General features: G+C 40.2%; 1 protein-coding gene across 9 annotated transcripts in view; it reads right to left on the bottom strand.

Moving 5' to 3' along the window:
- The window catches only part of LOC140467333 (C4b-binding protein-like), an 87,900-nt gene that overhangs the window by 23,012 nt on the left and 39,647 nt on the right, over positions 1 to 25,241 (bottom strand). The window contains exons 10-14 of one of the 9 annotated variants that reach the window (XM_072563616.1): positions 19,152 to 19,214; positions 15,739 to 15,759; positions 10,479 to 10,566; positions 9,812 to 9,941; positions 2,035 to 3,826 (exon numbers count right to left, since the gene is read on the bottom strand). In XM_072563616.1, coding sequence (XP_072419717.1) covers positions 9,845 to 9,941; positions 10,479 to 10,566; positions 15,739 to 15,759; positions 19,152 to 19,214 — 269 coding nt within the window. In that variant the 3' untranslated portion in view covers positions 2,035 to 3,826; positions 9,812 to 9,844. The other 8 variants (XM_072563617.1, XM_072563618.1, XM_072563615.1 and 5 more) reach the window with 8 other exon arrangements.

Here is a 25,241-nt window from a genome sequence, read left to right on the forward strand (position 1 = left end):
AATGAAACCTGAAAACAACAATACCCCCAGATTCTATGGACTACCTAAAGTGCACAAACCAAACATCCCACTCAGACCCACAGTATCACTACCAGGGACACCATCATACAAACTGGCTAAAGAACTACAGCAGAAACTGAAACACCTGATCAGCAGATCCAAACACTCTATACAGTCAACACAGGAATTCTTGGACATCATCAGAAATATACACATAGACAAGGAAGAAACTATGGTCTCATTTGATGTAATGGCACTGTTCATCTGTATCGACAAAACCCTAGCCAGAGAAACAATATCCAACCTGCTGGACATACAGAACAGACAACAAGACGGTGAACCTATCAACAAAGACTGCATACTCAAACTACTAGACCTGTGCCTCTCAACACACTTCACATTCAACAACCAAATATATGAACAAATCAATGGCACACCCATGGACTCATCCATCTCTGGACTCATAGCAGAAGTGGTAATGCAAAGGTTAGAACAAACAGTCTTACTGCAAATTCAACCCAAACTCTGGGTCAGAAATGTAGATGATACCTTTGTAATCATTAAAAACACAGAAATAGAGAACACACACCAGATCATCAACGCCACACTCATAGAGGCGTTGATTCACTAGAGAGGAAGAAAAGGAAAACCAACTCCCATTCCTAGACGTGATGGTACAGAGAACACCGAATGGAGATTTCACCGCAAAGGTGTACAGGAAAGCCACACACACAGACCAACAACGAAACTACGAAAGCAACCACCCCAACACACACAAAAGAAGTTGCATTAAGACAATGTTCAAAAGGGCCACAACATACTGCAGTACACCAGAAGTGCAAAAAGAGGAAGAAGGACACCTATACAATGTATTTGCCAAAAACGGATACCCCCGCAATTTCATCAACAGATGCCTAAGGGAAAGACAACAGAATAAGGACATGCCACAACCCAAAGGACTAGCCACACTACCATACATCAAAAACATTTCTGAACTGACAGCCAGACTACTGCGACCACTAGGACTCATAACAGCACACAAACCAACAGCCACTCTCAGACAACAACTCACCAGGACGAAGGACCCAATACCCAGCATGAGCAAAACCAATGTAGTGTACAAAATCCCAGGCAAGGACTGCACAAAACACTACATAGGGCAAACAAGAAGATAGCTAACGGTCCGCATCCATGAACACCAACTAGCCATGAAACGACATGACCAGCTATCCTTAGTAGCCACACACTCAGATGACAAGCAACATGAGTTCGCCTGGGACAACACTACTATTAAAGGACAAGCCAAACAGAGAACAGCCAGGGAATTCCTAGAGGCATGGCACTCATCCACAGTTTCAATCAATAAGCACATCGACCTGGACCCAATATACCGGCCACTGCCGCGGACAGCTGGAACGGACAACCGGAAGTGGCAGGTACAAATCACTATAAATGTCGGAGGAAACATCACAGAAGCGCTTCACAGGAGGCTCCCAAGCACTGAGGATGTCACCTAGACAGGGGACAAAACGTCTGCAACACAAATTCCCAGCTCAGCAAATAGAACCACAACATAGATTATCTACATGGTTATTTTGATTCCATTTGAGTGGCGATAGAGATTTGAGTCTAAAATGATACATGCATACAAAAGGAAAATAAACCAACAGGACCGCTGCTATTAACAAAGTATATTCATTTTGCACTGACTCAAAATATTAAATATTAAAGTCAGATTTACACTGTAATAGCAAAAATCTTGTGTTCTCTTTCTTTTTGGGATTAGAGCATTAATGAGTTAAATCAAAAATCCAGGGGTTACATTGTAAACATTTTTAGAATTATTTGGATTAAAGGTATTAGCATTTTTGGACATTTTAGGCAAGAATAAAATTAAGTACCAACATTATTAAAATTAATATTCCTTAATTTTCCTATTTCAGGTCAGCCATTTTGAAACTGGTCATATTCACAAATTTAAGAGTCACCTTTGGTTATCCCAAGATAAATTTATTTCTTTAGAATTGAGCAAAGTTTAACATTGAGTGCTTTTAAAAAGTATTTGTTATTGGCATATGGATAACAGTAACAATACAATATTTATCATTTACATGCAGTTATCATGAGCAAGTAATGGTACACTGCCTTCTTGAAATCAACCAAACTATGACAATGGTCTGAGAATCTACAGAATGCACTAAGAATGGACTACATTGTTTGGGATTCATGAATAAACTAGCCCAGTAGACTGGCAGATTCCCTTTCTTGAACAGCATTAGCAAGCCAGCTGTTAATTTTAATGAACAATGAAGCAGCTCACATGGTTATACACTAATTATAGGGTATGAATCAAATTTATTGCACAATTACACACTTGGCCATCGCATTCATTTCTGATAATTTGATTTTAACTTTATGTTCTTCTTTGCTGCATAATAACTGGTGTGCAGAGCACAATAAAGGCAATGTGCTATTGTTGAATGTGATACTCTTATTTTTGAAGGCACTGAGTTATTCCTTTTGTAGTAGAATGGAAATGGAATATTGCTCTCAACTGTGAAAAGTAACTCACTCTGGATACAGGATTAAGAAATGCTTACAAAGTACTTCAGACATTAGAGCAGATATTAGAATGAATGGATCTTAAATTTCGAACCCAAAAAAATACTGTAAAAGGCTGATCAGATCAAAACCCTGATCAGAACCTGAGCAGTGAGTCAAGTTCAACAAAACTATTTTTATCTAATAGTGTAGTTTGATCTTTTAGAAGTGTGAAGTAATGCACAATCAAGGAAGTTAACTTTACAATTAATGACCTCATCTTCAAGTTGTTCATGCAACTAATTTTAGATGTTTCATCTGGGAGGTGCAGGAAACAAAGAATAAGCATTCAAATGTCATGTTTCAGCTTTAGTTTCAAATATAAGGACAATAGTTTTGCTTTGTTAATCCTTGGATAGAAAAGTAACAAAAAAAATCAAGGGTTTGTTTTAAAACTGGAGGACAAACCTTTACTTTGTATTAGTTAAGGTTTAATTGTTTCATGAAGTTTCACAGATACAATATATAGTGCAAGGTGAAGGAAAACCACAATCAGGCTGGTCTTGTCAAATACTCTATAGCACTTTGTCATTTAAGGCAATTAACAGTAAGTTTCCAGAAGCAGGACACCAATCAGTCATTCACATAGACGTCAGAATAAAAGTGACAATAACTTATTCGTGGACCTACTGCATCCCTGAAAATGCAACTGCAATCAGGGCAGTACAAATATATTTACAAAACATTCAAATAAACAATAGAATAATATTTTTTTAAACAAACAGTGTTCAAATCTAAATCACAATTTCCAGTGGACAGTTTTATAGAGCAACAGCAGCTGCACAGGTATCAAAAATGAAAACTAGCCTAAAGTTTTCATTAAAGTGCAATTGCCTAAAGGATAGAACATCTGGCATGAAAACTTTACTCCTTGATAAACCAAATAAATTAAATTAAAACAAAATATTGCAGATGCTAGAAAATCTGAAAGAAAACAAGAAAATCTTGGAAATACTCGGCAGATCTGGCAGCATCTGTGATGTGAGCAGCAGTATTCACATTTCAGATCGATGACAAACGTTAACAGTTACCTGTTCGCAGATGTTGCGAGAACTGCTGAGCATTTTCAACATTGTGTGTTGAAAATATCGACAGCTGCATCAATGTTGCTTTGTAATATCTGAGAAGGTAGATTCATCAGTTCATTTGCTCAGAAATGTGATGAACTGAAGTAGGACTTTGTTAGAAGTTTACATCAAAATTGAATACTATTTAGAGTTTTGATCTGTGGCGGGGGGAGGGGGCGGGGGAGAGAAAGTATAGAGAATTAGAAAAGATCTTAACATTAGTCAAACGTGAATACATGCAAGATGATGAAACAATAACTGTATTAACATATGGTTAGAAAAAAATCTGAAATATAGTAAGGAAATAAATCTTAAACATTAACTGTACGACTTTTCACAGATGTTGCCAGATTTCTGACTATTTTTAATCTTGTTCTTATTACTGAAATCGTTGGTTGCATAAACAGCATTTAATCATGGTTCATAGAACCACAGCAACACTTAGTATTTTAAATTTAGCTTCTTGTGTATGGAGACATAATTTACAAAAATAACATTTGTTTATATAATACTAGCAATATAATGTCACAATATTCTAAAGTGGATCAAAGTAACATCCCAAAAATAAATCAAGTGAAATGAGGGGATCTGACCAAAAGATTGGAAATAGGGAGTAGTTTAGAGAGGCATTTTAAAAAGAGGAAAGAAATGTAAAGAGATAAAGAGATTGAAGGAAGGAATTGTAGAGTTTAGACAGGTATAGCCACAAATGGTGTAGCAAATAAAATCACAGATGCTCAAGGGGTCAGCATTACAAACATATTTATCTCTGAGGGTGTGGGCTGTAGGATGTTAGCTGAAAGTGAGACCATGAACTTGAAACAAGGTGAGAGGGGAACGAGCTGCCAAAGGAACTGTTGGAGGTGGGAGACAATTACATCATTTAAAAGGTACCTGGATGGGTATATGAGTAGGAAAGATTTTTATATGGACCAAATACTAGCAAATGGGACTAGATCAGTTTGGATATCTGGTCAGCATGGACAAGTTGGACCAAATGGTCTGTTTAAGACCATAAGACATAGGAGCAGAAATTCAGCCCTTTGAGTCTGCTCCGACATTCAATCATGGCTGATAGGTTTCTTAAAACCTTTCTCCTGCTTTCTCCCTGTGATCCTTGATATTCAAGAACCAATCTCTCTCTCTGTCTTAAATATATCCAATCCCCTGGCCTCCACAGCATTATGTGGCAATGAATTCCATAGATTTACTACTCTCTGGCTGAAGAAGTTTCTCCCTATCTCTGTTCTAAAAGGTCTTCCCTTTACTCTAAGGCTGTGCCATCAGGTCCTAGTCATTCTTACCAATGGAAACATCTTCCCAATAACCACTCTGTCCAGGTCATTCAGCATTTTGTACGTTTCAATTAGATCCCCCCACAACCTTCTCAACTCCAAGTAAAGACCAGAGTCCTCAAAAATTCGTCATACGTTAAGCTTTTCATTCCTAAGACCATTCTTGTGAACCTCTTCTGAAGACGATCCAAGGCCAGTACATCCTTCCTGAGTTACGGGACCCAAAACTGCGTACAGTACTTCAAATGTGGTCTGACCAGAGTGTTAAAGAGCTTTGGAAGTACATCCCTGCTTTTATGTTCAAGTCCTCTCAAAATAAATGCCATCAGTGCATTTGCCTTGCTAACTACTGACTCAACCTGCACATTTACCTTGAGAATCCTGGACTAAAACCCCTAAGTCTCTTTGCACTTTAGACTTCTGAATTTTCTCCCCATTTAGAAAATAGCCCATGCATCTACTTTCCTACCAAAGTGCATGACCTGACACTTTCTCAAGTTGTACTCCACCTGCTACTTTTTTGCCCACTCTCCTTTCCTGTGCAAATCCTTCTGCACCCTCTCTGCTGCCTCAATCCTACCTATCCCACTACCTACCTTTATATCATTTGCACACTTAGCCAGAACATCCTCAATTCTTTCATCTAGAGTTTGCAGACGGAGCTTGAAGCCAATTAGTTGTGTTTTTAAGGTTTTAATTGTAGGAAATGTCTGCTTATGCAGCACTAGATCTTGGACAAACATCTGACAATATGTGGATTAGTCATGAGAAGTGGTGATGAGATTGAGCCTAGATGTCATCATCATACCTGGAAATTCGGTGTTTTCAAATGATGTCACTGAAGAGCAGCATGTCGATAAAGTGAAGGACAGAGCTAAGGGTAGATACTTCAGAAACAACAAGAGGTAATGGTGCAAGAGTTTAAACAGTAACCATGGCAATTGATAGTCTGCCTGTGCTCAGGTTGACAAGAATGAGACCAGACATTGTTTCTGTATACCTTTTGAAAATTATGAAAACTGCAGTTCACTTGTTAGACAAACAGCAGGAAAATAACATTGACTACCAAGTGCTTAAAAAGCATGGTGGAAACAGATTTAACAAAGGAAAAGAGACTTATACACTTAATGGTGATGTCCTAGGGAGTCTTGCTGAACAAAGAGACCTTGGAGTGAAGGTTCATAGCTCCTTGAAAGTAGAGTCGCATGTAGATAAGACAGTGAAGGCATTTGGCATACTTTCCTTTATCAGTCAGAATATTGAGTAGAGGAGTTGGGAGGTCATGTTGCAGCTGTACAGGACATTGGTTAGGCCAGCTTTGGAATACTGGGTGCAATTCTGGTCTCCTTGTATTGGAAGTATGTTGTGAAACATGAAAGGGCTCAGAAAAGATTTACAAGGAAGTTGCCAGGCTTGGAGGATTTGAGCTATGGGGAGAGGTTGAATAGGCTGGGACTGTTTTCCCTGGAGCTTCGGAGGCTGAGGGATGACCTCATAGAAGTTTATAAAATCATGAGGGGCATGGATAGGATAAGTAGACAAGGTCTTTTCCCGGGTGCTGGGGAGTCCAAAACTAGAGGGCATGGGTTTAGGGTAAGAGGGGAAAGATATAAAAGAGAACTAAAGGGACAACTTTTTCATGCAGAGAGTGGTACGTGCACGGAATGAGCTGCCAGACAAAGTAGTGGAGGCTTGTACAATTGCAACGTTCAAAAGGCATCTACATGGGTATATGAATAGGAAGGGTTTGGAAGAATATGGGCCGGGTGCTGGCGAATGGGACTAAATTAGGTTGAGCTGTCTGATCCACATGGACTAGATTAGGTTCGGATATCTGGCTGGTATAGATGAGTTGGAAGAATTACTCAAAAAGAAATATGTTAAATGATTTGTTTTTGTGTCACAACTATTATTTTATCTTCCTAGACTTAGCTATGCTGCGTCAGCAAAGTTGCTCTGGTGAATCAACATAATGCTTTTTTATTTTAATTGAATAAATTCCTATTTTTGATTATGAAAGATTTAATTCTTTAAAAATTCATCTTTGGTGATACATCTACTGGGCTTAGTCCTTTATCTCGCCATGACGCGGAAGGTTGAATCCCTCTAGTAATTAAACCGAACACCCAGAAAACCTCGCCTCACTTGTTAAAATGTAAGTAATAGAGTATTCCCAAATTCCACGATTTAAGAAAAAGTCAATTGATTTTTCTCACTCTAAGTGAACAAACAAAACTATTCACAAATCCAAGACCCCCGTTCTCTTAACTACTTACTATATAACTGTAAAAATTTGCTGTTCCAATAAGACACTTATTAAAATTACATTAACTTAATCTCAAAACCACACAGTCTCTGTCTTCTTTCATGTCTTCACTCTTCTAGCTACTGATCTCCCTGGGTCATCTTCTTTCTTTTTACTGTGAGTATGTTTCACATGAAATGGTGCCTTTAATAGAGAGTGCTTTCTAATTTCTTTGAGAGCAAGATGTTAGATTCACAGTTAGCTCCTCACCAGTTTCTCTCTCTGCACCAGTTGCTTTCCCCATAATTTTCAAAATACTGAGTTTTATACCCTCCCCCCATCCCCCATGAAACATTAACTTCTTATAATTTGATTGGTTTCCAAGTGTCAAAACAATAAAATTCAAATTCCATTGGCTTCTGGTATCCTGGTTAAATTTGAATTGTTGTGAAAACAACAACCAAAACTCAGGTATCCATTTTACAGCCAAATGTTAATATTTTCAATTTTCCAGTACACTGTGACTGCCATCCAGTCATATACCCAGATGCTTGTAATCTCTCAGTTCAGAACAGCATTCACTCTCTCTTAAAGGTACAGTACACACCTTCAACTTGATAATCTTAGTGAGAGGTATACAGATAGTTTACAGATTCAGTAAGTTGGCAAATGGAGGAAAGTATGGGAAAATACGAAGTTATTCATTGGAAGTGAGAACAAAAGCATAGAAAGTTATTTAAATGGATAAAAGCTGCAGAAATTAACAATATAAAGGGGTTTGTAAGTATTTGTACATGACACATGAGTGTGAAAAACCATTGGTGGGAAGGGGGAGGAAGTGATGTAGTTGAAATGATGAGAGAAAGCTAGCGCATCAATGGAGCAGGTAAACCAAAAGGCTAATACAACGCTGACCTTTAAATCAAGGGGTCGAGAGTACAAGAGTAGGGACGTCTTTGCAACTGAACAGAAAGATGGTGCAAACACATGTGTGTACCACAAACAGTTTTGATCACCTTATTTAAGGAATGATATCATTTTATTGGCAGCATTTTAGTGAAAGTTCACTAGGATTACCTTGAGTATAAAGGGTTTGACTTATTAGCAAAGGCTAAATAGATTACGCCTATACTCAGTTCAGAAAAATAAGAGGTGATCTCATTGAAACATGTTGGATTCTTAAGGGGTCTTACAGGATAAATGCACAGAAGATATTTCCACTCATGGGAGAGTCTAGGACCAGAGGACATAGTCTCAGGATAAAAGAGTGCCAATTTATGACTGAGATGAGGAGTAATTTCTTCTGTCGGATGTTTGAGTGTCTTTAGTACTCTTCACCACAGACAGCTATGGGAACACAGTGCTTTTGCATATTTAAGGCTTAGATGGATCGATTCTTTATCAGGGAGAGTGTCTTTAGAACTCTTCACCACAAACAGCTGTGGGAACACAGTGCTTTTATATATTTAAGGCTGAGATGGCAGATGCTGGAGATCAGAGTCGAGAGTGTGTTGCTGGAAAAGCAAAGCCGGTCAGGCAGCATCCGAGGAGCAGGAGAATTGATGTTTCAGGCATAAGCCCTTCAGCGGCAATGATTCTTTATCAGTAAGGTTACAGGGAAAAGGCAAGAAAGCTGACATGGGGAATGTTGGATCATCCATGATCCTATTGAATGGCAGTGCAGGTCTGAGGGACCAAATGGCCTACCCTGTTCCTATTTCCTATGGCCTTACTTTGGTTTTACAGAAAGAAAAAATGTAAATAAGGGCAAATTGTCATGCTAATAATAGATTGCATGTTTAGCAGCTGATGCAAAAATCTATGTGAATCCATTGAGGAAAACATCTGGAAAACAGTAGTTTGAAAAAAGGATAACTTTGGATCTTTGTAAAAGTGCACAAGACCGAGTGGCACAGCAGGATCATAGGGCCGCATGGCGTACACCTATTTTCTATATTTCTATAGTTGCTCTTAATTTTTAAATTCCAGTCTTGGCCCTGCTTTTCCCTCCCTCAAATGGAATCTTGAATTCAATTATTATGATCACCACTAATTTAAACTAACTTCATGCTAACAGTATTAATTAACCTTGACTTGTTAAACAGTTTCAGGTCGAGTACAGTTTGCCCTGTCATGGTTCCAGAACATGCTCTTTTAAGAAACAATCTTAGATATGGTTTATTAATTCATCTCAGCTATCTTTACCTACCTGATTTTTCACTGAACATCTTTCTTGGCCCTGTTTATATTGTTGATACCTACATATAAAATGACTGCATGCCCCCCTTCCTACTGTAAACTTCTTTCCTGCAGATATCTCAAACATTGGCACTGAAAAGACAACACAACCTTCTGGATTTTCACAATTTGCTGCAAAAAGCAATGCCAACCAACCTGACAATACTGTTCTCTTCTACCACATCACTACATCTCCTTCTGCGCCATTACTTGAAAGACTTTCTGCACCATGGTGCCATGATTAGTTGGCTCAATCACTAGACTAGGAAGAATGCACTTCGATCCTGAAAGTTAGTTAAGGGATTAAAAATTGGCCAATTATCAGTATACTAGAATAATACTGAAAGCACTTAAAGCAGGTTTACCTTCTATAATCATAAGTTTGACTTCATTAAAGATCATGCTGGGTGATCATGGTACTCATTAACATTGGCCTCCACTTGGTTTTCACTGGGTTGAGGGTTGATGTGAACCTTCTTACACATGGTACGCTGTCTGCAAAGACAAAGGATGTTAAACATAAATGAAAATTGAATGAATATGTCATAATGTTGATAAATTTGTAAAATATAAATATCATACATACAGCATAATAAATAACTCAACTTTGAAATATCACAGTGACAACACATTCAAAGTGATTTCAAGCTTCATAACAATACTTGGAAAATGCAGGCGAAGGAAACCAACCAAAAATGAAAACTATAGATAGACAAATCATTGCACAAATCAATCATTTACATTTTCATAGGGGTTAAAAATTAAGACAGTTGGTTTGAGCTTGTTGGGAAGAAATCCTGGGGTCAGTTGTTAACATACAAATTAAATTTAATGAATGATTTCTAAGAGAAAAGTAGATTTTTTTAGCAGGTTTCTCAAAATGCAATCTTGCAGCAGTGAATCAAAACCCAGGAAAAAAAAGAGCAAATCAATGGGAAATAGACTATGAAAAGATGTAAAAAAAAACAAAGCAGAGTGTGTTTATAGATTCCCAGAAGATGCACAGTAGTCGTGACAATAAAAGTATCTTACCGTTTCTTATTATAAAAGGATAATCCAGCAGCACCACCAATTCCGACACAAATACCAATAATACAACTGACAACAATACCTGTCGTACCTTGAAGAGTACATAAAGTGTGTCAACGATTAAGCTTGCATTGTAGGTACTAAACTAGCTAATAGTGTCATTTTCTTTCTCAACTTCTGATATCTTCCTTAACTTCATTTACAAAAAGTGATTGATGACAAATACAGATGTAACCATCTCAAAGTTACTGAATACAGGTCATTCTACTATCATGCACTTTTCATCAGTGCAAATTGGCTACAATGTGATTGATAAATTGTGGACATTGTTTGGATAACACAAACTTTCTACTGAACAGGTAGTGCGATTTTCTATTAGCGAGTTTCTGCAGTGAGATTTTCTATAGCGCGAGGTTGATGAGGAACACAACTGTCGCATTACAGCAGAAGGACCTGTCGTGACATTAAGGGTAACTGCATTATATGATGCCAAGAGCATGATATAATGCTCATAAAGAATGCATTCAAAAATATGGAACTGAATCTTGGCAAAGTTTTAACTTTGGGGAGCTTCATGGAGTTTACCCTTGAGAGGCCAGGCAAACTTTCTTACTCAATTCTCCACTGCTCACTTAAAGATGCATCCATCCTTTGGTAACATCCTCACACAGATGAACGCAATTGGAAGAAATGTTTACCACTGCTGGGACCATCAGGCATTCATGCCAGAGGTGCCATATTTAAACCTTAGCTGTGCACATTATGCTTCAAGGCAAGAATTGTTGTTCAGTTGGCTGCTGTACATTTGGAAAAGTCATGGTTGAGAGGGGCAATTTAGTATCTCACTGACAACAGGGGACTGGAGGTCCTAGTGGATAGACTGGGGGAGAGATGGACCATTCTCTTTCCTCATGACTGCCAGAAGACAGCACACCACCATATCATACCAGCCTGGTCCAAAGCTGACACCTGGGCCGCTGTGGTGTCAGCATTTCAGAAGGATCAGCAATGATGTTGGGAGAAGGTGAATGATGTAGTATGCTTTATAAGTTTGAGTGTCACCACCTTCTCTCTACTGACTCAGAGCATTCCCTCGAAGCTGCACAAGCACTCAGCAGCTCCAAGGTTTCAAGCAAGTGATCAGCATCAGCATGCTGACTGCAGCAATGAATTCAGGTTGTGGTTGTCCCTGCTGTGTGCATGAACCCTGGAGGCCCAAACAAACAGTAAGAAAATTTGAGAGGAAGCTGCTATTCTGCTCTTATGTCTTCTGTAGCAGCCATCTCCCATTAAGGCTCATGACAACCATTCTCAATATTGCATGCAGCATCCTGCCTCAACAAGTCTCACCCACCACATCCCTCCAAAATATTAATCCTCTTGCTCTCTGCAATTCCTCCTTAGTAACTTGGGCCACCTTATAGCATTCCTGCACTAACGTTAAAACTCATGCTATCCATTTTCAAATCACTCAATCCTTCCCTTTGCTACATAGCGGGATCAAAATGGCCCATAATAAGACTGAGAAGGCAAAGACAGATGACTGGTTGAAATTATCTCCTCATAGGGGTGAAGTGACTAATCAATTACACTTGTGCAGGTAAGTTGAGACCTGAATGCCATGGCAAGCTAGTAAGATTGTGATGTGCTGTGCTGATCTCCTATTACCACCACTCTGAACATATCCATAAGATGTTCAAGGTTCCACTCCTACTGCACAACTAATTCCCTCTTGTCTTCTGCAGGCATCAGCCATATCCACAGACTCTGCAGTCCTTATGGTCACCAGTTAATACCACACCTCTGAAGAAGGCTACACAGATTGCTCAAAGGTTGCATCAGTGAAGGTGTCGCCTGCACCACACACCAGCTGAAGTACTTTCACTTTAATAGGTACTTAACAGTTAGGAGCACATATATTTGGGAATTGTTCACAGCAGGTGACAATGTAAAGGTCAATTTATGTTTATTTCATAGTGATTGCTCGGATAAATTTAGAATTATCAATGACAGTTCTGGGCACCACACTTCAGGAAAGACGTGCGATGAGTGAAAAGAGACTGCAAGAGAAATTTATAAGAATGGTTTCAGGGATGAATCATTTCGGTTATGAAGAAAGATTAGAGAATTTGGGACTGTTTTCCTTGGAAATAAGGCAGAGTAAAGATTTGAAGGAAATTTTCAAAATCTTCAAGGGTCTGGACAGAGTGGAAAGGAAGAAACTGTTCCCACCTGGAGCAGAATTAAGATCAAGAATGCATAGACTGAAAATACTTTGAGAAAAAAAAATGAGATGAGAAAAAAAAATGTTTCCACACAACAAGCAGCTGTGGTATAGAATGCACTCCCTAGAAATGTGTGGAGCCATTGATGAATTCAAGTGGGCATTGAATAATTATTTAGCTTGAAACAATGGGCAAGACTAAGGGGAAAGATAAGAGACTGACACCAAGTCAGGCGGAAGTGAAGATTGCAGATGACACCAAGTCAGTGCAGACACAATGGTTCGAATGGCCGCCTTCTTCTTTGTAACAATTCTGTCCTGGTCAATGCCTGAGAAGCACATGTAGAATTTTGTCACTGTGGGTGCCTTTAATCTCAAATCTACAAGTGACTGATTAACACAATTGTTCCTTTAAGGGCCTCAGATGAACCACAAATGGGGCCGTTCCTGCAGACAAATTGAAACGAACTTACTTCACGCATGCTGGGAATGCTAATGAACAATTGGAATTGGAAGGTGAAAAGCTTTCTAGATCACACTTGATAGGGTGAGTTCCAAATGCACCCTGCTTATCTAGGTTATCCTTTCCTCCACCACAATTTCATATTCCTCCCTGCTTTACAGTTCTTGCCAATTCTTTCAGTTTTAGGCCTCATGTTCTCACACAACCTATTTATTTAACTGATCATCTGCCCAATTTATCCCAAGACCCAGCTGAGCTGCACATCAATAACCAACAGCATGATGTACTGTCCTCCCAAGGTACTGGGGACCATTGTTGACTCTCTCCTCTCCTGAAATATCCTGAACCCTGTCATGCTGTATCAAATTCCACTGCTTGTATTTAAAGTCGCTCCCCTTCACAGTGATTATCCTCTATGTATTTAGTATGGTGGCTCCAATCCTCATGCTTGACTTTGCCATTTCCCAACATACTACTGGTTCTTGATAAGCACCTTTGACATTTAGTGTTTAAATCCCAGGACTGACCACAGACTGCAAAACACAGATCCTGGCTGCACTAAGTGCTCATCTGACAGAGGCCAAATCCTGGAGTGAAATCAGACAATGCCTTTGACTGAGTGTGGCAGCACCCTCTGGCTAATAACAGTCCCCCTTTGCTGGATTAATGAGTTACTCCTTTTAGACTTTCAGACATGACCACCTGGTTGAAGCGTGTGCAGTTTGTTTGCCATTCAAGTTGTTAGCACACACTGTCATGCTGTAGGTGTGACACTGGAATAGCATTCTTCCGTACATCAACATATCTTGATTGATCAAAGCTGGAAAATATGACAAGTTGCCACGCCTGCTGTCTTCATGGAAAAAACAAGGTAACATGGAACTTCTGTCAGCCAGTGTATCCTGAATGAAGGAGTGTTGCACTACATGGCCGAGATAGTCTGAGCATCCAAGCAGATGCAATGTGAGTGACAATATAAATGTATGTGCACAGCGCAGAGCTGTATTGTATTCCAAAGCGTGAGATGGGCAAATACAAAACAAACCTTGCAACATTGCTAAACTAAAAAGACACTCAAATAAGTGATAGAAATCGAAGCCTTATCTTACTAACTATAAGTCTCTCATCCATGGAAGACTCAAGGAGGCAATTTTAACAAAGCTGCTGGGATGTTATAATTTTAAGAATTTGTAAACTGAATCCAACCTGAATCTGCTTATTTTCAGTCTTAACAATGGGAAACTGAGAAGCAGGAAACCAAGTCAATTCCGAGAAGACAGTTGTCTCATTTGAATAAGACTGTGTGCCACAAATGTTTTCTTTCTTTTAATGTAACTGATTTGGCTGATCAGTTGCCCCAAGTCTCAGGAAAACTACCAGCTAAAGGGAAGCAAAGACTGTTGCATGGAAGGCCACAAATGCTTTTCCAGTGGTTTTTGCTGACCATGAGCAAAAGTAGTAATGCCCCCAGCACCCTCACAGACAGGTTGGATTTTATCCCTATGATCAGACTATCACCCATAATAAGTGACATTAACCAGTCATTGCTCAATGACCTTGATCAGATGGGCCAATGGGGTGAGGAGTGGCAGATGGAAGTTAATTTAGATAAATGGAGGTGCTGCGTTTTGGAAAGGCAATCAGAGCAGGATTTATACATTTAATATTAAGGTCCTTGGGAATGTTGCTGAACAGAAGCCTTGGAGTACGGGTTCATAGTTCCTTGAAAGTGAAGTTGCAGGTGAATAGAATAATGAAGAAGGCATTTGGTACGCTTTCCTTTATTGGACAGAGCACTGAGTACAGGAGCTGGGAGGTATGTTGTGGTTGTACAGGAGATTGGTTAGGCTACTTTTAGAATATTATGTGCAATTCTGGTCTCCCTCCTATCGAAAGGATGTTATGAAACTCAAAAGGGTTCAGAAAAGATTTATAAGGCTGTTGCCAGGGTTGGAGGATTTGAGCTATACAGAGAGACTGAATAGGTTGGGGCTGTTTTCCCTGGAGCACAGAAGCTGAGGGGTGACCTTATAGAGGCTTATAAAATCATGAGGGGCATGGATAGGGTAAATAGACAAGGGCTTTTCTCTGGGGTGGCAGAGTCCAGAACTCGAGGGCAAAGGTTGAGGGTGAGAGGGGATAAATTTAAAAGGGACCTAAAGGGCAACTTTTTCACGCAGAGGGTGATACTTGTATGGAATGAGCTGCCAGAGGAAGTGGTGGAGATAGGTATAACTACAACAGTTAAAAGGCATCTGGATGCGTATATGAATAGGAAGGGTTTGGAGAGCTATGGGCCAACTGCTGGCAAATGAGACTAGATTTGGGTGGAATATCTGATTGGCATGGACGAACTGGACTGAAAGATCTGCTTCCATGCTGTACATCTCCATGACTCTATGACCATGAATCTGAAAATATATTTGATGGTGTTAATTTCTTTGAATGCCATTTAAAACTACAATTTAATATTCAATTGTGATCCATGGCTTATAAAACATCTGGGAACGCTCAAAAACCACAATATGTGGTGATAAAGATTTATAAAACGCTTGTTATAAAACAATTCTTCTTACCAAGTCCTCCTTCATCTTCTACTGTAGGATTAAAGAAAAAGATTAAATCTATAATATGCAAGTAATTGCCTTCTAATATATGCAATGTTTATATGGCAAATCTGTTATCATTAAAATAAGATTTCATCTCCTCTATCAGATAGAATTAAGGGGAATTAAGGGCTGCGGGGAGAATGCGGGTAAGTGGAGTTGAAGTGCCCATCAGCCATGATTGAATGGCGGAGTGGACTCGATGGGCCGAATGGCCTTACTTCCACTCCTATGTCTTATGGTCTTATAGAATGGATAGTGGAGTTATAGGCAGGTTTCTAGTTTAATTGCACTATTTAAATTGGTTAAGAATAAACTTTTTACACACTGCCACTGGTTGGAGTGTCGGTATACTGTTTACTCTTTATAAGCCCTTATCATTGCTTTGATAACGGTAAAATAGCACTTGTGATTCTATAAATAAAAAATATACATGCATTATATATGTTAAACTGAAGTTTTATGTATAACTAGTTAATGACCCAGGTATGTTGTTGCTTCTTCAAAACACGAAGGATGATATTCATAATCACATCTCTACTCACTCTGCTACCTTCCAAAGTCATGGCATATTTAGATCTGCAACACTTGACAAGTATTTCATTAAAATAAATACCTAGTAAATCATTGCATGCTAATTATTTGAGACAGATTTTCCTGGGCTGTGATTTTTCTTATGAAGAACAGGCAAAAGAAATTCAAGGAAATTCCTAACTAGTAATTAGCCACATTAAATATCCAATTAATGGTAGATTTATGCAAATAATGCACTGTAATTTGAATCTTACAATAACGTATTTTTAAAAAAATATCAGTTTTAATACCATGAAGAACAAAGGCAGTGGATCCTAGGCAGCTGCCTCTTATATACTTGGCCCAATCTCATCACAGGAGAAAGTGAGGTCTGGAGATCAGAATTGCACAATATTGTATTGGAAAAGCACAGCCAGACTGGCAGCATCCAAGGAGCAGGAGAGTCAACGTATCGAGCATAAGTACTTCATCAGGAATTGAGGGATGGACCAAGGGGGCTGAGAGATAATTGAAAGGAGGGTGGGAGTGGGGGCATGGTAGCAGGGAATGCAAACGGTGGATGATGGTGGGGGTGAACGTGATAGGTCAGAGAGGCGGATGGAGTGGATAGTTTGGAAGGAAGATGGACAGGCAGGACAGTTCAAGAGGGGTGTCGAGCTGGAAGGTTGGATCTGAGGTAAGGTGGGGGGGTGGGGGAGTGTGGTGGGGGGGGGGGGGGGGGGGGGGGGGCGGGGGAGGTGAAATTAGGAAACTGGTGAAATGCACATTGATCCCATGTAGTTGGAGGGTCCTAAGGTGGAAGATGAGGTGTTCTTCCTCCAGGCATTGGGTGGCGAGAGTTTGGCGGGTGGAGGCCCAGGACTTGCAAGTCCTTGGCTAAGTGGGAGGGGAAGTTAAAGCGTTTGACCACAGGCGGTGGGGTTTTTCAGTGTGGGTGACCAAACACGTTCTCTGAAATGTTCTGCAAATTGTGTCTTATCTCCCCAATGTAGAAGAAACCACATCGAGAGCAACGGACACTGTAGATGACGTGTGTGGAAATACAGATAAATTTCTGTCAGATGTGGAAGGATCCTTTGGGGGCTTGGACTGAGGTGAGGGGGAGGCGTCGGCACAGGTTTTGCACTTCTTGTGGTGGCAAAGGAAGGTGCAGGGTGGGTTGGTGGAGGGAATGGTCTCTCTGGAACGCAGATAGGTGTGGGGAGGGAAATATATGGGGAGGGCGGTGGGGTCTGTTTGCAGGTACTGGAAATGACAAAGAATGATGTGATTTCTCTGGAGGTTGGTGGGATGTATCGGGTTTTTTTTGTGGGGAGGGGGAAGATGTCTGTCCTTGTACTGATTGGAGGGGTGGGGTTCAAGGGCGGAGGTGCAGTAAGTGGAGGAGATACACTGGAGGGCATCGTTGATCACGTGGGAGGGGAAATTGCAGTCTTTGAAGAAGGAGGCCATATGGGATGTTCTATGATGGAAATGGTCCTCCTGAGAGCAGATGTGGTGGAGGCAGAGGAGTTGGGAATAAGGTATAGCACATTTTTACAGGAGGCGGGGTGGGAGGAGGTGTAGTTCAGGTAGCTGTGGGAGTTGGTAGGTTTGTAGTGGATGCCAATGTTGAGTCGGTCACTGAAAATGGAATTGGAGAGGTCCAGGAAGGGAGGGAGGTGGCCGAGATGGTCCAGTTGAACTTGAGGTCGGGATGAAAGATGTTCACGAAGTTGATGAACTGTTCAACCTTCTCGTGAGAGCATGAGGTGGTGCTGGTACAGTCACTGATGTAGTGGAGGAAAAGGTAGGGAACAGTGGTGGTGTAGATGCGGTAGATGGACTTTTCCACATACCTTACAAAGAGGCAGGCATAGCTGGGGCCCATGCAGGTGCCGATGGCTACCCCTTTGGTCTGGAGGAAGTGGGAGGATTCAAAGGAGAAATTGTTGAGGGTGAGGACCAGTTCAGCCAATCAAATGAGTATGTCAGTGGAAGGATGGTGGGTGGGTTAGAGGGATTGGAGGCCTTTGTCATGGCAAATGGATGTGTACAGGGACTGGATGCCCCTGGTGAAGATGAGGCATTGGAGGCCAGGGAAACAAAAGTCATAGAGGAGATGGAAGGTGTGGGTGGTGTCCCAATCTCTCTTAGTGATCACTAACAGTGAAAGCAACAGAAATAAAAATTAATAATCTTAAGAGATACAATATTTTCTCCCCAGATGACAACAAAATGGTAGTTGATGACATAGAAGATTTCTAATGCAACATTCCCATACCTACAGAGACACCTTTACCAGGCTATGATAACCATAAATTGTATTCCAGGTCAATTCAGGAAGAGACTCTGCTTTGAAGTCTGAGGGAATTATTCATGGACCATGGAACGATTAATCAACCAAACCATCTTTCCTTCTTACTCTCCTGAAACGACTGAAAAAGTGACTAAGCTCACTTTTTGATGGTTGTAATGTCATTTTTATTTGATTTTTAAGATGACATGGAAATGATCAAAATATATTGACAATTTTATTAGTAACAGAGAGCTGGAACTGCTACCCAGAGAGTGACATTAAAGAGCAAAGTAGTGAATTTGACATGCAGCCCTTTATCTATATTGCAAAAGACTATCCTTCCTACCATTCAAGCTAGGCAGAAGAAATGTTGCCACATTTTGCAATATAGTTACACTGAGTAATAATGTTTGCCATTTAATATCACTCTCTGGGCAGCAGTTACAGCTCTCTATTAGTAAAGCTTGCTTATGGCTGATCAAAAATACCCAGGTCTAGTGGTGATGGGGTAGGAGTGAGAAAGAGAGAGAACTGCACTTTTATTAAATGAAAAAAAACTATCTCACAGTACCGATGGTTGCAGGGGGTTTCTCCTTGGTCTCTCCAATTTTACGAGTCAGGGGCATTTTTGATTCTAAGGGTAGAAACAAAACGACAAGAATCAAACAACAGGCATGGTATTCACATTCAGATCATGTAAATATTAATATGTAAATGCTAAGCATACCACTACATAATAACACGTACATGTTTACTACATAATAAAATTTACACTGACAAATTTTCAATCATTACAAAAACTAATTTGTTTACAATATTTAAAATGTATTTAATCATCATGATATAAAGTCAAGATTCAGAATTTTTAAATTTATAGATCATCTCTTCTTGGTACTTGCTTTGTCTCTCAGTTTTTTTTTTATTCCAGCATCACTTCCTTATTACTAGACTGTCTAGAATGAATGACTTCAACGATTTAAATGTTTTTGCTAAGCATTGAGAATATTCAGACTTGTGCTGACAAATGGCAACTAATATTTCAGCCACTCAAGTGTCCGGCAATGACCGTCGCCAACAAGACAGAATCTAATAATCACCCCATGACATTCTCTGGTACTGCCATCACTGAATAGCACACTATGCCTATATTTTGGGAGTTGCCATACACCAGAATCTGAACTGGACTAGTCATATGAGTAGTTAAAAATCAGAAATGTGTGTTGCCTCCCTGGTGCCAGGACCAAGAATGTCTCAGAATGGGTGCAGAATATTCTCAAGGGGGAAGAGGGACCAGCAGGAGGTCATTGTCCACATTGGAACCAATGACATGAGAAGGGAAAAGGATGAGATTCTGAAGGGAGAATATAGAGAGTTAAGCAGGAATTTAAAAAGGAGGTCCTCAAAAATAGTCATATCTGGATTACTGCCAGTGCTGCAAGCTAGTGAGGGTAGGAAAAAGACGATAGAATGAATGCATGGCTGAGCAGCTAATCTATGGGAGAAGGATTCACATTTTTGGATCATTGGAATCTGTTCTGGGGTAGAAGTGACCTGTAAAACACGGATTGCAACTGAATTGGAAGGGGACTAACATACTGGCAGGGAGATTCGCTCGAGCTGCTCAGGAGGACTTAAACTAGTAAGGTGGGAGGAGGGGGGACCCAGTGAGATAGTAAGGAAAGAGACTGGTACAATTGAGAAAAGAAACAAGTCAAAACAGTTAGGGTAGGCAGAGTCAAAAGCAGAGAACAAGATAGGACTGATAAATTAAACTGCATTGATTTCAATGCAAGAGGCTTGACAGGGAAGGCAGATGAACTCAGGACATGGTTAGAAACATGGGACCAGGATATCATAGCAATTACTGAAACATGGCTCAGGGATGGCCACGACTGGCAGTTTAATGTTCCAGGATACAAATGCGACAGGAAGGACAGAAAGGGAGGCAAGAGAGGAGGGGGAGTAGCGTTTTTGATAAGGGATGGCATTAAAGCTGTAGTGAGGGAGGATATTCCCGGAAATACATCCAGAGAAGTTATTTGGGTTGAATGGAGAAAATTGGAAAAGGATGATCACCTCATTGGGTTTGTATTATAGACCCCCTAATAGTCAGAGGGAAATTGAGAAACAAATTTGTAAGGAGATCTCTGTTATATTTAAGAATAATAGGATGATTATGGTAGGAGATTTTAACTTTGCAAACATAAACTGGGACTGTCATAGTGTTCAGGGTTTAGATGAAGAGGAATTTGTTAAGTGCGTACAAGAATATTTTCTGATTCAATAAGTGGATGTATCTACTACAGAAGGTGCAAAACGTGACCTACTCTTGGGAAATAAGTCAGGACAGGTGACGGAGGTGTCAGTGGGGGAGCCCTTTGTGGCCAGCGACCATAGTTCTATTAGTTTTAACACAGTGATGGGAAAGGTTAGACCAGGTCTAAAAACTGAAGTTCTAAATTGGAGGAGGCTAATTATGACAGTATTAGGCAAGAATTTTCAAAAGCTAATTGGCTGCAAATGTTCACAGGTAAAGAGACAGCTGGAAAATAGGAAGCCTTCAGAAATGAGATAACGAGAGCCCAGAGACAGTATATTCCTGTTAGGGTGAAAGGGAAGGCTAGTTGGTGCAGTGAATACTGGATAACTAAAGAAATTGAGGGTTTGGTTAAGAAAAAGAAGGAAGCATATGTCAGGTCTAGACAAGATCGATCCGAATGAATCCTTAGAAGAGTATAAATGAAGTAGGACTTTACTTAAGAGGGAAATCAGGAAGGCAAAAAGGGGACATGAGCTCGCTTTGGCAAATAAAGTTAAGGAGAATCCAAAGGGTTTTTACAAATACATTAAGGGCAAAAGGATAACTAGGGAGAGAAGAGGGCCCCTCAAAGATCATCAAGGTGGCCTTGTGTGGAGCAGCACGAGATGAGGGAGATACTAAACAAGTATTTTGCATCACTGTTTACTGTGGAAAAGAACATGGAAGATATAGAATACAGGGAAATAGATGGTAACATCTTGAAAAATGTCCATATTACAGAGGAGAAAGTGCTGAATGTTTTGAAACAAATAAAAGTGGCTAAATCACCAGGACCTGATCAGATGTATCCTAGAACACTGTGCGAAGCTAGGAAACTGATTACTGGGCCCCTTGCTGATATATTTGTATCACCAACAGTCACAGGTGAGGTGCCAGAAGACTGGAGGTTGGCTAATGTCGTGCCACTATTTAAGAAGTGTGGTCAGGACAAGCCAGGGAACTATAGACCAGTGAGCCTGACGTTGGTGTTGGGCAAGTTGTTGGAGGAATCCTGAGGGACAGGATGAACATGTATTTGGAAAGACTAATTAGGGATAGTCAACATAGCTTTGTGCATGGGAAATCGTGTCTCACAAACTTGATTGAGTTTTTTGAAGTAGTAACAAAGAGGATTGAGGAGGGAAGAGCGTTAGACGTGATCTATATGGACTTCCATAAGGCATTCCCCAAGGATCCCCAATCGAGACTAGTTAGCAAGGTTAGATCTCATGAAATACAGGGAGAACTAGCCATTTGGATACAAAACTGGCTCAAAGGTAGAAGACAGAGGGTAGTGGTGAAGGGTTGTTTTACAGACTGGAGGCCTGTGACCAGTGGAGTGCCACTAGGATCGGTGCTGGGTCCACTACTTTGTCATTTATATGAATGATTTGGTATAAGAGGTATAGTTAGTAAATTTGCAGATGACACCAAAATTGGAGGTGTAGTGGACAGCGAAGAAGGTTACCTCAGACTACAATGGGACCTTGATCAAATGGGCCAATGGGCTGAGAAATGGCAGATGGAGTTTTATTTAGATAAATGTGAGGTGCTGCATTTTGAGAAAGCAAATCTTAGCAGAACTTATACACTTAACGGTAAGGTCCCAGGGAGTGTTGCTGAACAAAGAGACCTTGGAGTACAGGTTCATAGCTCCTTGAAAGTACAGCCACAGGTAGATAGGATAGTGAAGAAGGCGTTTGGTATGCTTTCCTTTATTGGTCAGAGTATTGAGTATAGGAGTTGGGAGTCATGTTGCAGCTATACAGGACATTGGTTAAGCCACTTTGGAATATTGAATGCAATTCTGGTCTCCTTCCTATTGCAAGGATGTTGCGAAACTTGAAAGGGTTCAGAAAAGATTTACAAGGATGTTGCCAGGGTTGGAGGATTTGAGTTATAGGCAGAGGTTGAATAGGCTGGGGCTATTTTCCTTAGAGTGCCAGAGGCTGAGGGGTGACCTTACTGAGGTTTATAAAATCATGAGGGGCATGAATAGGATAAATAGACAAAGTCTCTTCCCTGGGGTGGGGGAGTCCAGAACTAGAGGGCATAGGTTTAGGGTGAGAGGGTAAAGATATAAAAAAGACTTAAGGGGCAACTTTTTCACTCAGAGGGTGGTACGTGTATGGATTAAGCTGCGAGAGGAAGTGGTGGAGGCTAGGACAATTGCAACATTTAAAAGGCATCTGATGGGAATATGAATTGGAAGGGTTTGGAGGGATGAGCCAGGTGCTAGCAGGTGGGACTAGATTGGGTTTGGATATCTGGTCGGCATAAGCGAGTTGAATCGAAGGGTCTGTACACCTCTATTACAATTCACCTCCTGACTGTCTGTTCACCTTGCCAGCAATGCCTTCATCCGAAGTTTTAGTATCAAGTTCTAAGATCAAGTTAAATTGAATCAAGTTCTCTTGATACTAGGGTCAATGTCTCGTCACAAAATGAAAGAAAACACTGCACATCTTTGGCTACCAAGTGCCTATTTAAAATCCACTTTTGACAAATTGCAATCAACTACAGGCCAAGGATATTTTGATGCCGTTGGACTACTACTTGTAAACTCCACAAGTAATAATGACACATAGATTATAACATCACCTTCTTTACCTCTCATCTCATTTATGCGTTGCTTGTCATGATTATTGACAATTTTCCAGAGCACATTGAAGTAGTTTGTTGATATAACTATCTCCAAGGAGTATATTTTTCTACACAAGTACATTCTTCACCCTTGTACTTAATGTATATTGTCTCAGAGCCACAAATTTAAAATTATCTTCATATTTAAATCACAGCCTCGTCTGAGTACTCACTATCTCTAATTGTTGCCAACCGTATAACCTTATGAATAGTCTGCACATCTTTAACTTTGGCTTTTTTTGCAATCCCTAGAATTCAGTCATCAAGGCTCTAATACCTTTGTAAGTCCCTCCCTGACCCCATACCATTCCATTAACTTTTTAAGATCATCCTTCAACCCTAACTCTGACAAAATTGTCATAGCTATGAATATCTCCATCCTGGCCTCAATTGGATTTGGTACTAGGTATGAGGCAGATGAATCAATCTTAAAACACGAGGAACTGTAGGAATCCAAACATGAATACTGATCAGTGAAGGTAGGCTTCCATTACGCTCAAGGTCTGTACTAAATAGCAGTCTGTTAGACGGGGAGTTGAAGTACAATACAACTTATCACCTTAAGAAATGCTACTCTTTTCAAGTCTTACCAAACCCACTGCCAGGATTAAGTGACATGTTTTATACATTTGTAACTTGGAGGTGGTATTTGCACAAAATCTTAGAAAACAAACAAGATATAAAACACAGAAGATGACAAAATAGCCCGATGCTCATGGCTACAACGCTCACCATCCAAAATGGTGTTACCAAAAACCTTTTCCAGTTTAAGACTTGGTAATCATCACAACCTATGGCAGCCAGAGGGTTGGGTGCAGAGGTTAAATTTCAAATAGAAAACACCTACCTTTTCACTGGGATTTTCAGGACAGGCATCAAGCTTCTTAAACCAACAGTTAGATCATATCCACAATTCAGAAGAGCAAGGATTTAAAAGAAACAAAAGAAGAAATTGCTGGAAAAACTCAGGAGGTCTGGCAGCCTCTCCAGCGTGAAATTAGAATTAACGTTTTGGATCCAGTGACTCCCGTTCAGAACAGAAAGCATCTGTCTGGCAGTATCTGGCAGACCTATTGGGATTTTTGCACCAATTTCTGCTTTTGTTTCTGATTTCTAGCATCTGCAGCTTTTTCTTTGTTGGATGATTTAAAAGGGCCTTGCGGCTGCTGGCATGTCAGACCTCCACAGCAGGCACTGCTGCCTTGAAGTTCGCAACCCCAAAATCTTGGTTCCTGATCCCATACTTTGGAAGTCTGCTCTACAAGATGCACTGCAGCAACACACCTCGGTTCTTTCAGCAGCATCTTTTAAACCTGTTGCCACTAACATATAGAGAAGCAAAAACAAAACGCAAGGAAAAAATACCATCTGCAAGTTGCCTGCCAAAATCACACACTACCCTGACTTGGAAATATCCCTTAATTATTTCTGGGTCTAAAGCCTGAAACCCTCAACCTAAAACCATGCAGGTATTTCTACACATTGACTGCAGAAGCTTATCAATGCCCCTTCTTCTCCATAGTAATTACAGATACACAATAAATGCTAGCTTTGCCAGCAATGTTCACATCTTATAAACAAATAAAAGAAAATACTCTCAGGGTCTTTTAGGTGATTTCCAAAACCTGCAAATGTTATCAATGATTGTCAGTAGAACTCTCAAAGACCAGATTATGACATACAAGTGTTTCAACTATGTTTCAAGTTTCTCAATATCAA

This window comes from Chiloscyllium punctatum, chromosome 45, assembly GCF_047496795.1.
Source record: "Chiloscyllium punctatum isolate Juve2018m chromosome 45, sChiPun1.3, whole genome shotgun sequence".
Lineage (NCBI taxonomy): Eukaryota > Metazoa > Chordata > Chondrichthyes > Orectolobiformes > Hemiscylliidae > Chiloscyllium > Chiloscyllium punctatum.